Source organism: Salvia miltiorrhiza, chromosome 3, assembly GCF_028751815.1.
Source record: "Salvia miltiorrhiza cultivar Shanhuang (shh) chromosome 3, IMPLAD_Smil_shh, whole genome shotgun sequence".
NCBI classification, from domain to species: domain Eukaryota; kingdom Viridiplantae; phylum Streptophyta; class Magnoliopsida; order Lamiales; family Lamiaceae; genus Salvia; species Salvia miltiorrhiza.
In genome coordinates, this window is record NC_080389.1 from 57,253,685 (window position 1) to 57,264,671 (window position 10,987).

The 10,987-nt window shown below is 37.6% G+C and overlaps 2 protein-coding genes and 1 long non-coding RNA gene across 5 annotated transcripts; 2 read left to right on the forward strand and 1 right to left on the reverse strand.

Annotated features, from left to right (window-relative positions):
• Positions 1-14: 14 nt before the first annotated feature.
• LOC131014677 (splicing factor SF3a60 homolog) lies at positions 15-5,908 on the forward strand. The gene is made up of 12 exons (XM_057942724.1): positions 15-340; positions 444-563; positions 636-740; positions 1,011-1,153; positions 2,213-2,309; positions 2,576-2,740; positions 3,392-3,463; positions 3,716-3,874; positions 4,026-4,103; positions 4,581-4,709; positions 5,067-5,213; positions 5,420-5,908. The coding sequence occupies exons 1-12, from the start codon at positions 167-169 to the stop codon at positions 5,564-5,566; spliced, it is 1,536 nt and encodes a 511-aa protein (XP_057798707.1). The 5' UTR covers positions 15-166; the 3' UTR covers positions 5,567-5,908.
• Positions 5,909-6,078: 170 nt separating this feature from the next.
• LOC131014676 (probable plastid-lipid-associated protein 14, chloroplastic) lies at positions 6,079-10,986 on the reverse strand. Of its 3 annotated transcripts, XM_057942721.1 has the most exons (14): positions 10,804-10,986; positions 10,105-10,456; positions 9,938-9,981; positions 9,768-9,846; positions 9,571-9,687; positions 9,181-9,363; positions 9,019-9,105; positions 8,675-8,784; positions 8,498-8,585; positions 8,326-8,406; positions 8,170-8,246; positions 7,851-7,986; positions 7,170-7,232; positions 6,079-6,786 (listed from the first exon to the last, which is right to left on the reverse strand). In XM_057942721.1, the coding sequence occupies exons 2-14, from the start codon at positions 10,423-10,425 to the stop codon at positions 6,139-6,141; spliced, it is 2,034 nt and encodes a 677-aa protein (XP_057798704.1). In that variant the 5' UTR covers positions 10,426-10,456; positions 10,804-10,986; the 3' UTR covers positions 6,079-6,138. The 3 variants fall into 3 exon arrangements, with proteins under 3 accessions (XP_057798704.1, XP_057798706.1, XP_057798705.1); XM_057942723.1 differs by lacking the exon at positions 9,571-9,687 and having other exon boundaries at positions 10,804-10,984; XM_057942722.1 differs by having other exon boundaries at positions 10,105-10,834.
• On the forward strand, positions 7,219-7,514 carry LOC131014681 (uncharacterized). The gene is made up of 2 exons (XR_009098299.1): positions 7,219-7,355; positions 7,469-7,514. It is a non-coding gene; the product is annotated as an uncharacterized LOC131014681 (long non-coding RNA).
• Position 10,987: the final 1 nt, after the last annotated feature.

Below are 10,987 nucleotides of genomic sequence, written 5' to 3' on the forward strand. Positions count from 1 at the left end.
AAGCCCGGTATAAAAACTGTCTACGCAAATAAGCTCCCAGCTTGCCGTTCCGAATAAGAGAACGACGTCGTAGATCTTTTCAATTTTGCCCCCTTCTTTTGTCCTCCACAAAACCCCACAAAATAGAAAACCCTCCGTCGCACAGTAGCTCTGCGCAAAAGAAAGCATGTCGTCGACGTTGCTGGAGGTGACGCGTGCGTCGCATGAGGAGGTGGAGCGGCTCGAGCGGCTCGTCGTGAAGGATCTCCAGACCGAGCCGCCGACCAACAAGGACCGGCTCTACCAGAGCCACCGAGTTCGCAACATGATTGAACAAATTATGGACACATCTCACAAACTCGTGCGATTTTGATGCTTTTGAGCTAAATTTCAGTACATTTAGTGATTGATTCGTTGTGAATGAGATTTTTGTTTGTTTTTGTTGTGGTTATTTTGGTTCATAGGGTGAGATTTATGAGGATAAGGACAATGCGAGGAAGGATGAGATTGCTGCGCTTGGTGGACAGAGTTCGACGTCCACAAATGTTAATGTGTTTAGTGCATTTTATGACAGATTAAAGGAGGTTTGTAATTCTAGGGTTGTCTGATGTTTTCTGCTACTTTTTTATTTTTATGTATGCATTGGATGTATGCAGATAAGGGAGTACCATAGGCGGCATCCAGCTGCGCGATATGTCGACACTACTGATGAGTATGAACATCTTCTCAAGGAGGAGCCAGTCATTGAGTTCACTGGGGAGGTTTGTTCTTTTGATTTTAATAATTGAAGAACAGATACACTAAACACACATACTTAAAATGAGAAACTTTTGATTTGCACTAGTATATGAAAGTGGAAAGGGGCAATGGTTGATGGAGAAGTTCTCTGACCATCCCAATTTTAATCTCTGTTTCTTGAAAGAGGACATGCCATCTTTTACATTGGATTTTTTCCTGAAAAACCTCACTTGTGATCTTGCGAGCAAGCAGTTTGTGGTTTTATAATTATCAATTTTTCTTGCTTTTTTCAGGAAGCCTTTGGACGGTACCTTGATTTACATGAACTATATAATGAGTACATCAACTCCAAGTTTGGGCAGCAAATTGAGTACTCTGCTTATCTTGATGTATTTTCAGATACGGGGAAGATATCAAGCAAATTGAAATTAACTAGGTAAAGTTGTTATATTGTGTTTCTATTCTGCAAAATATGTCTTCAAGCTCCATTTATTTCCTCAACTTTTTCTACCGTCCTTTGCAAGGTGCTGCATAAGCAGCTTCTTAAGTTATCTTAATATTAGGAAAGTATGACGTGGACAGAAATGTAAATTACAATCCTTTTGCTGCAACCTTACTCTGACCTCTCGACCCATTGAATCATATAGTTCTGCATAGGGATGATGGAAAATGATGTTAGATTAGCATTGGTCGGTGGAGCAACGCATATGTGTTGACAGAGTAACTTGTACACATCAACAATTAGCACATAGGTTGAACCATCGAGGATATTATTATTTGATACTCTGAGGATTTTCATTTACTTGCATCCTTCAATACAGTATATGCAGATGGAGACCTATAGTTCTGATGATTTACTGAATACTTCATTCACGGTATTCTCGGCTGTCAGATTGATGTGTATCTTTAGTTCTAGAACCAGTTAAATCTTGATGCGTAAACTGCTGGATAATGTGGATAGTTTGAAATGGAATCTCTGAGAGATCCTATCAATGGTACTAAAGACTGCCACTCAGATTATTGCATTAAATGTATTAGCAAAAGAAATTTATGTTTGACAGTAATTAGGTTAGTGAGGTCATAGGACATTCTTTTAGTTTACCAAATATATGGGGCCACTAGCTAAAGCCACAGAGTGGTTTGCCCTCTCTTGAGTCTTTGCCTTGACTAGATAAGTTTACCCTTCTCTGGTTTTACTTTGATTCTCTCTTAAACTGTAGTCTGCTGAATGATATGATTCCAATTGTTAATTTTTCTGGAAATGAATGTTACAATCTAAAATTTCCTCTGCTCTTTTAGTTAGGGTTGGCTGGTATATCTTTGGACTTCTATGACTGCCTTGCATTCTTCTTCATCAGCAGATTTATTAGTTACAAATTTGTTAAAACCGAGTCTTCTATCTCTATTGTTTTGACCCCCCAAAAAGAGAGAAAAAGTCCAGGTTCTCTGTCATTCATTTTGGTCACTGTTCATGTCTTTCCCTTGTTTTGAACAGACAATACCGGGATTATATGCAGAAAATTTTGGAATATCTTATATACTTTTTTGAGCGGACAGAACCTTTGCAAGATCTTGGAAGAATATTTTCAAAGGTTAGCTTCAAACTCATTGTGATTTAGTCCTATACCTTGACTCCTGTTCTCTATGCACATTTGATGTCATGCTTTTCTCTTTGAAATAAATAAACCGATTTAATCATAAGATATGAACTATGCTAACTTTGGGCTTATATTCTATCTTTTGTTATTTTACTGGTTTGCATGTCTGATGCAATGAAGCAGATGCGTTATTAATAAATGCTCGAACTTTGGGTTAACTTCAGTTGGCTTTATTATTTGAATGCCTTTGTCTCTGGCAGGTTGTTGCTGAATTTGAAGAGCTATGGAGCAGTGGACTTATTCAAGGATGGCAGAATGACAATCATGAAAATGGGAATGTCAAACAGCATGAGGCATTGATTGATCTAGATTATTACAGTACAGTTGAACAGCTAATGGAAGTAGGACCTGAGAAGTTAAAGGAGGTGTGACTGCATTGCATCAGATTTTGTGGCATTCTTCTTTAGCCTATTGATACCATGCTGTTTTGAAGAAAAACAAATAATTTGGCGTGTATTTATGTTGGGGGTGTAATTTGTTCACGTGAAAAGAAAAGATTGGGTAGTTTTAAAGCTATATCTCGGTAAAAAGTACAATTATATCAAAGTAATGCTTTCTGCATAAGTCAAAACAAGGAACTGGTTGGTCTGATGAGTAATATGTGCGGGATGCAATTATCTGGTTTTTATGCACAAAGCTTCCTTTTTTGATTATTTGAATCCGATGTAAGCCTGCATACATGCAATTGTGAATCCAGGATTTTGGTTTTTGGGGGCGGCATATATGCAATCACATCTTGACTGTTAATGTTCATTTAAACTCTCAACACACCATCTACTTTAGTACACTATCTTTTATACTGATACACACTTATATATGTTTACAAAAACATGCATGTGTCTAAAATATTGTGTACAAAAATTTGAGTGTTCAGCCCCCACTAACCCAGCCCTGGATTTGCTAATGCATGTGTGCCTTCTTAACTTTCTACTCATGTATTGAAGTATAATGATAATTTTGTTTCCAATTAATGATGATGATATTGTTGACTGATATTGACCAATAACCATTCCTAGGCATTGTCTGCTCTTGGTCTGAAGACTGGTGGTACATTACAACAGCGTGCAGAAAGGCTTTTTCTTACAAAGGTTAGGGTGTAATGATCTTTATGTGTTGTCAAAATCTTGCTGTTCAATATGTTTTCCTTTCCTGACCTCAAAAAATATGTTTAATGTGATTATATAAGCAAATTTTTTGTCCCGTAGCCAATAGTTATGTTTTTGCTTTTGTTTTTGTTTTTGGGTTTATGCATGTGATTTATATAATACCAGTGACCTCTGCCTATGAATTAACTGAGTATAATGCAAGTCATTGACCTTATCAATTTTCTTTGCTTGCAGCATACACCACTTGACAAATTGGATCCAAAACATTTTGTCAAAGGCTCACGTCGACATGAACAAAATGGTGGTGTTGTGGCCCAACAACCAAGTGAAGATGCAAAAGAGATTGCCTTAATGGAAGCAAAGATGAAAAAAATGTGTGACCTGTTGCATGAGGTAAGCTCATGCTATGTCATCTCCACTCCTTGCTTATATTGCACATTTACATGTCATGTACAGACTCTTACTTCCACTTACATTTTCTGGACTATAAAGAAGTATTCACAGGAGCAATGAACTCTACTTCTTATTTCTTGACTTTTTGCAGACGATTGTACGGACAAAAGAAAATATTGAGAAGAAACATGCATTGACATATGATGAAATTGTACAAGAACGTGAAGAGGTACTATTTTCAAACTCTGTGAACTTGCTCTTATAAGAATAGGAGAGCATTATCTATGTGTGTGTGTGTGTGTGTGCGCGCGCGTATTTATATAAAGGGGGAAAAGAAAAGCAAGCTTCATGCACAGGCAAAACAGTATAATAGTAAAACTGCATAATACTGTGATATTATAATTTATCCATATCCATGCTCAAAAACTGTCATGCTTTATATGATTGATATTTAGAGGTCAAGCTTATAAAGTGAACATTTGGTGCTCCATTTCTGAATGTTGACATCTTGGAAAAATAAACAAGTCTAACTGTACTAATATGATTCATTCCCATACCAATTTGTATTCTTATAATAAGTAAATGCATAGATGATCTTTGGAGTCGGCTTACGTAGACAAGCAGTTGTTATTAGACGGTCTGGTTCCACTAATATCCTTATCGTATATAAATTATAATCTGTCTTTTATTTGAATCCTATGATCAGGATGAAGTACAACCTGAGTCTGAGAGTGACGATGAAGATCAACAGATCTACAATCCACTGAAGTTGCCCATGGGTTGGGACGGAAAGCCAATACCCTACTGGTTGTATAAGCTTCATGGGCTTGGCCAGGTAATCACAATTTATGCTTGCAGTCTGGTGTTGATAATATACAACGCCTAGAAGTAAACTTTATTATACCCATTGATTTCTAGTCATCATTTTATACATTTCTGATAGCGAATAATGGTTTTGTTTACAATCAAAGAGAGTTTGGAGCCAGGTTGAAAGACTTGTCATATCACGAGACAAGATATTCTGGTTGTGTGTATGTCTCATCAATTGTATGTTCATAAATCAACTGAAAAAAATTGGATGTTCATAATAAGTACTTGTTACTTTACATCAAAATTCTGCTGACATGCTTATTACTTGTTATAACCTTGGTATATTTTGCTATCCCTCACAAGAACTTGTGAATGTTATCAGGAGTTCAAATGTGAGATATGTGGGAACCACAGTTACTGGGGCCGCAGAGCCTACGAACGTCATTTCAAGGAATGGAGGCACCAGCACGGGATGCGATGTCTAGGAATTCCAAACACCAAGAACTTTAATGAGATAACATCAATCGAGGTACACTTCATAAATCATAAATATCCAATATGTACTGCTTGTGTTTTCTCCTTGTTGATGATTGTCTTCTGATGGATATTGCTATCGAAGAGGGTTTTGTTGTCCACATAAAGCAAACTTTTCATACAAGTTGACCTCCTCATTTTTTCCAATGCCTGTTTTCTGAACATGTTTCGGTTTGATGTTACTTGTATATCGCAATGTAGGAAGCAAAACACCTTTGGGAGAAAATACAAGAAAAGCAGGGCCTTAATAAATGGCGCCCGGATCTTGAAGAAGAATATGAAGATCACGAGGGCAACATTTACAACAAGAAGACATATACAGATCTGCAACGTCAGGGTTTGATATGAGTAAACTATCAAATACGGCTTCGGACCTTCTCATTGGTTTCATGCAACTACATCTCAGCAAATCATCCAAAAATTTATTGGCTTCCCTTCTTTTGGAGGAAAGTTTTCCGATCATTTCTATGAGAAGCGACCTTAATGACTTGTGTAGAGGCTATCTTGCTGTATTATTACGTTTTTGCTTAGCATACCAGAGAAACAGGTTTAGAAACCAATTGGATTAGAATGAGTTGCCTAAGCTGCTTTGTGCCAGTCAGGAGAATGAAGGGCAGACGAGGGCTTAAGAGAAGCAGGTCATGTCTGTAGCATGTAATTTTTCTCTAATGAAATTGCGTTATTTTGTTATCACAAGCTTCTAGCTACTGTCTGTTGCATTGCATTTGAAATATTTTGTCCAAGCTGCCTATTATGTTTCAATCATGGAAATATTTGATTGCCTGATATTTTTACCTTAATTCTTTTGGGATGTGATTTTTATGTATATTTGTAAATATCACATGTAATTGTCTGAGACGTAGGCAATAATTCTTGCATTATCAACAACCTAACTGTCTGTATGTTACACAAGTGCTCGTTCATAAACAATTTTCTACGACCCTCGTGAACAACACAGCTGAACCATTCACACTTCGAAGGACAAGCAGCCTTGAATCTACGTAAGTTCCACATACAATTTTAGACGGATCAAACAGTTCAGGCGGAACTTGCATTCTCACCTCGCGAATCACATTTTGCGCGGTTTTTATGTCTCTCGTAAGTGGTTCGTCCAGACTCATCATAATATCAACATCAGAGGACACAAATTTTGCAACAGGTAGACTCGAAGGGAATTCCTTTATAGGCATGATCTTTCTCCACTTCTTGCTTGTCAGTTTTTCCAGAACAGAGTCGCTGATATCCGGTGTCGTTGGATGGAGTTTGGTGGCTGTTTCCTCCTTTATGTACAATCGCTTCCCGGCTCTCAGCTTTGAGAGAGAGGTGACTTGTAATCTTCCACCTGTTCCAGTTTTTTCATGTGGCCAGTTGTTCCGAGTACCTGGCATAACTGTGAAGCAAATGTCGGATTCCAGAGAAAACGTTGCGTGTGGCTTGGCGAGTTTAGAGACTTTCAAGTGCACATCACCGATAAGGAGACGGGTTGGAGCTTGTCGAAGGGTCAGTCCTATATGACGGCCTGTGCTGTATAGGAGACGCCATTTACCAGGAAGCAGATCCAGCCAATTCTGCATGCCATAACGATTAATATCAAAAAAACATGGTGTAAATTCTACAATCTAAGTCCAGCATATTTGGCAACATTGAAACCCAATAGAAATATCAGCAAGTGACAACTGAAAGGATCCATCAGCATGAAATGAAGAGCCAAAACTGTTCAAGCATGTACAACTAGAGGACTTGGTCAAAATTTATTTGGCATGTAACATAAATAAATAAGAATTCAACATACCAATTGTTATTAACTTGGGGAAATATAGGTTCAGTAATAGAAAGCAGATTGATTTGCGCAAGCAACTTCACTGTCTCTAACAAGGATTTTATGCAGACTGGGAAAACAAAAGGTAGACATTGCAGTAACAAAAGGATAACTAGTTAAGGAACTTCTTACCCTTGGTTTTGAATGAGGATTTAACATCTCCACTAGCTCAATGAAATGTGCTATTCTTTGTCGCTGAAAAGTAGAAGTAAGACGTTAATATAGATTGTCTAAAGGACCTATTTTACGCGTAGTTCATGCATTTAAGCAATAAAACTGCATGGATCAGTTAAAATTTGCATTTAAGCCCAAATCAAGGTCTTAAGAGGTTAATATAGATTGTCTAAAGGACCTATTTTAAGCGTAGTTCATACATTTAAGCAATAAAACTGCATGGATCAGTTAAAATTTGCATTTAAGCCCAAATCAAGGTCTTTTACATAAATAAGGAAAGATGGAATTGGATAACATGTCATTTATCAAAGGTAGATGCAATTCTCCAGACAAAGAAATTTTCACGTACATTCCCAGCTATTCTCCATTGATCAGTTAACCATCAAATTATTTCAACATCATAAGACATATAGAATGCAATATCTACACACAAGGTTGTCTGAGACCCTGAACCACCAGCTGATCCTATGTAATGTGATGATGGCTAACAGATTTAAGTTCCTCATTGCAAATTAGAGGAATGCTTATGTCAGGGCTGGAATACATAACAAGGATACCATAATATCAGAAAACAATGAAGTTAAGTTATCTAATTGCTTAGGCTATATTGACATCAGAGAGAGAGAGATTTCACAAAACCTGCTGTCTTCCATAAATGTATTCCTCAATAATTCGAACAGCAGTAGAACCCAGGCTCCATCTAATCATGTCCATTGTTGGATCTACACGCCATCTTGGTCCACATAAGAAAGGATGTCTCAATGCGTCTAAGCAACTGTGGGAAAAGATAGAACTATTAGGAGTAACCGAAGATAAAAGATAATGTTCACCAAATTCAGCAAACAAGAAGACTAGCTTAGTAGCTAAGTTCACCCAAAATCTCAAATGATCATTTGACATAATTTCGAAGATATTTTAATTCTGTTAATCTAGGCCACAGTAACAAATATCCAGCTACCTTATTCTCTGTGACGGTTTGGTAGCAAGGAGTAGGGACAACAAATTCCAACCAGTACCCCAGTTCCTATCAAGTATCTGCAATAAGTTTTGTTCATCACCCATCTTGCTATGGGCCAAGGGGTCATTAAGTGCCAAACAAAAAAACTGCATTTACTTGGAATCCATCATTTTCCAGAGAGGAATTCCTGCTGACAGTATGCATCAGAAACTCACGCAAGCAGGAAGGGTCATTTCCCTGAAAGCCCCAGATCCAGGAAAAATGATAAGGTACTTCAGTTAGAAGAAAGCAATTCCAAGAAGAAACAATATATGGATGAAGGCACTACCTTGGAAAGGAATGCTTTGAACTTGGCAAACATAATTGGATCCATGAGATCCCTCAGAACCATTTTCGCCATGATAAATCCAACACATCTTACAAATATATTTGTAAAGGCATATTTAGAAAATAGATGGTGATATATCAAAGCAAGAACAAAGGTGTCATATACTTTATATGGTACCTCATATCAAATGCGATCATCATTTTTCGCCTATCAATGTAGCCATCGACTTTGCTATCATCTGCGGGACTGCAATCGTGAAGATAAGCAGCATTTCCCAGAAGCCCAACCTAAGGTAGCAGTGGCAATTAGAAGAACATAAAGGGGTTACCCAAAGAAGAAAGACAACAATGCTCTTTAAATTGCCAGAAAATATAAGATCCATTATATGCCCAATAAAGAAGAAGATATAATCTTATTGATCAGTAGCTTAAATCTGAGATTTTAATGCAGTAAACAAAGGACTAACACTATACACCTGTATACTTAGTTTCCTTTTTATACATATTGATTGTCGTACTCACTTTGATATGTCCATCAACAGGGCTAATATGCAAATTTTCGAGTCTCAACTCTGTATGTGCAAGTCCATGGCTGTGCAGGTAATTCACCTAGTTAAATATTAACATGTCAAAAAATTGTGAACCTTTAACAACTTCAACTCAAGGCTAGGGAAAATGTCATACTCCAATCAATAGATCTCGCATTAAAATTCGAATAAGGCGTAACTGCCGAGAAACTGCTGGCCCTCCCACTGTAACATCACCAACTCTCCTGACGGATTCCACATCCAATGCAATAGTAGCTTCCAAAGTTGGCAGCCAATCTGATTGTTGAAGCCAATGTCTCAAAGACAAACTGCCATGATACTGTACGTTTACAAAAAGAAAATAAGAAAACAGGAGGGGATGAAATCCTTGGCTTGGTCAATCATTCCACTCAAAGACATGAATATGCTAAATTACACCAGTGAAAATGCTTTATTCAGTAATGGTCAATTCAAATAACTAGGACACAACAGAGAAAAATAAAAAATACAGAATAATTAAATTAAACTATTATAGTGAGACACCTACTCCATGAACTAGAACGAATGAATCGCTGTCATCAGTTGTGGATGAGCAGACATAGCCATGAACTTGCATTGAGTAAGAATGGTACATTAGTCTTCTGCGGACTAGTTTCTTTAACACCTAGAACAAATTTCCAAGAGGAAGACTAGAAATCAAATAAAGATCCTCAATTCAACAACTCACAGTATCGCAGAGCATACCTGTATTGCACGTCTCCCCCTACGCTTAGCCCCAGTACTAACCAGCCGCCTAAGTACTACTCTTGTGTTAAAAAGGGGACTGCATTGCCATAAAGAAGCTAGTGTGAGAACTGTTAACTCTTCACAATATTCAATCAATAATTCACGAATCCCACTGAAAAAAAACACACCTACTAGCTTCCTTCACTGTGGCTTCATAAACTACTTCATCACCCTGCAGTATAAATGTATAATTCACAATGTATTGCACAAACCCTTCATAAACTAAGCTAAAAGCTCACTGATCAAAATCAATTGTATGAGAAAGAGATACATTTGCAGTAAGACTTTCACATACCCGATTTCCAAGGCCAATGCTAACGCTATCATGAATCTTAAAATCCGACATCTTGAACTTTATCACATGGCTAAAATCACCATCGTCGTCCTTGGAGCCACTCACACTAGCATTCTCTTCAGATTCTAATTCAGGAGTCGCATTTCCTCTTGAAGCAAAGCATCCAATTTTCGACCTCTGTTTCTGGAGGCTGTTATCTCTCAGAACCGCAGGCAAAAGTACTCGTCTTTTTGACAAATTAGTGCCACGCGATAGTCTCGAAAATGGCACATCAACAAAATCAAAAGACGACCTTGAGCATACTCCCGCATATAACGCCATCACAATCAATTCAAACACAAATTCCCATCAACTGCATAAAACCAAATATTGAGCTGAATCGGTCAATTCTCAACTCAAAGTACAAATGAAGCCATGAAGGGACAATCAATTCAATAGCTCAATGCATAGCTCCATAAATTTTACAAACCGAACCAAGAATAAATAAATTCAAAACGAGCTTATTCAAATTCCACCAACCACTACGATTCCACACGTCACCGCCAAAAAAATTGACCGATCACGCCACTAATATGCATTATATATATATATATATATATGTACGCGCATAAAAAACTGTAAAATAAAATTTAGAGTGATTCTGTATTGTGCCGAAATTATGAAGCAGGTTCAGAAATGGTTAATTTCCGCACGGCTTACCAGTTTACAGCGGTGACCAAGGATTGTTAGAACCGCGAGATGAGAAATGAAGGAAAGGAGTGTAAATAAATATAATAGAGAGAGGCGTGTGAGAGAGGCGTGTAAGAAAGCGTTTGAAGCGTTGCGACATGAGCCCTTCGCGCGTCTACGTCCGCCTGCCTTCAATTTTTCATAAAATATCTAT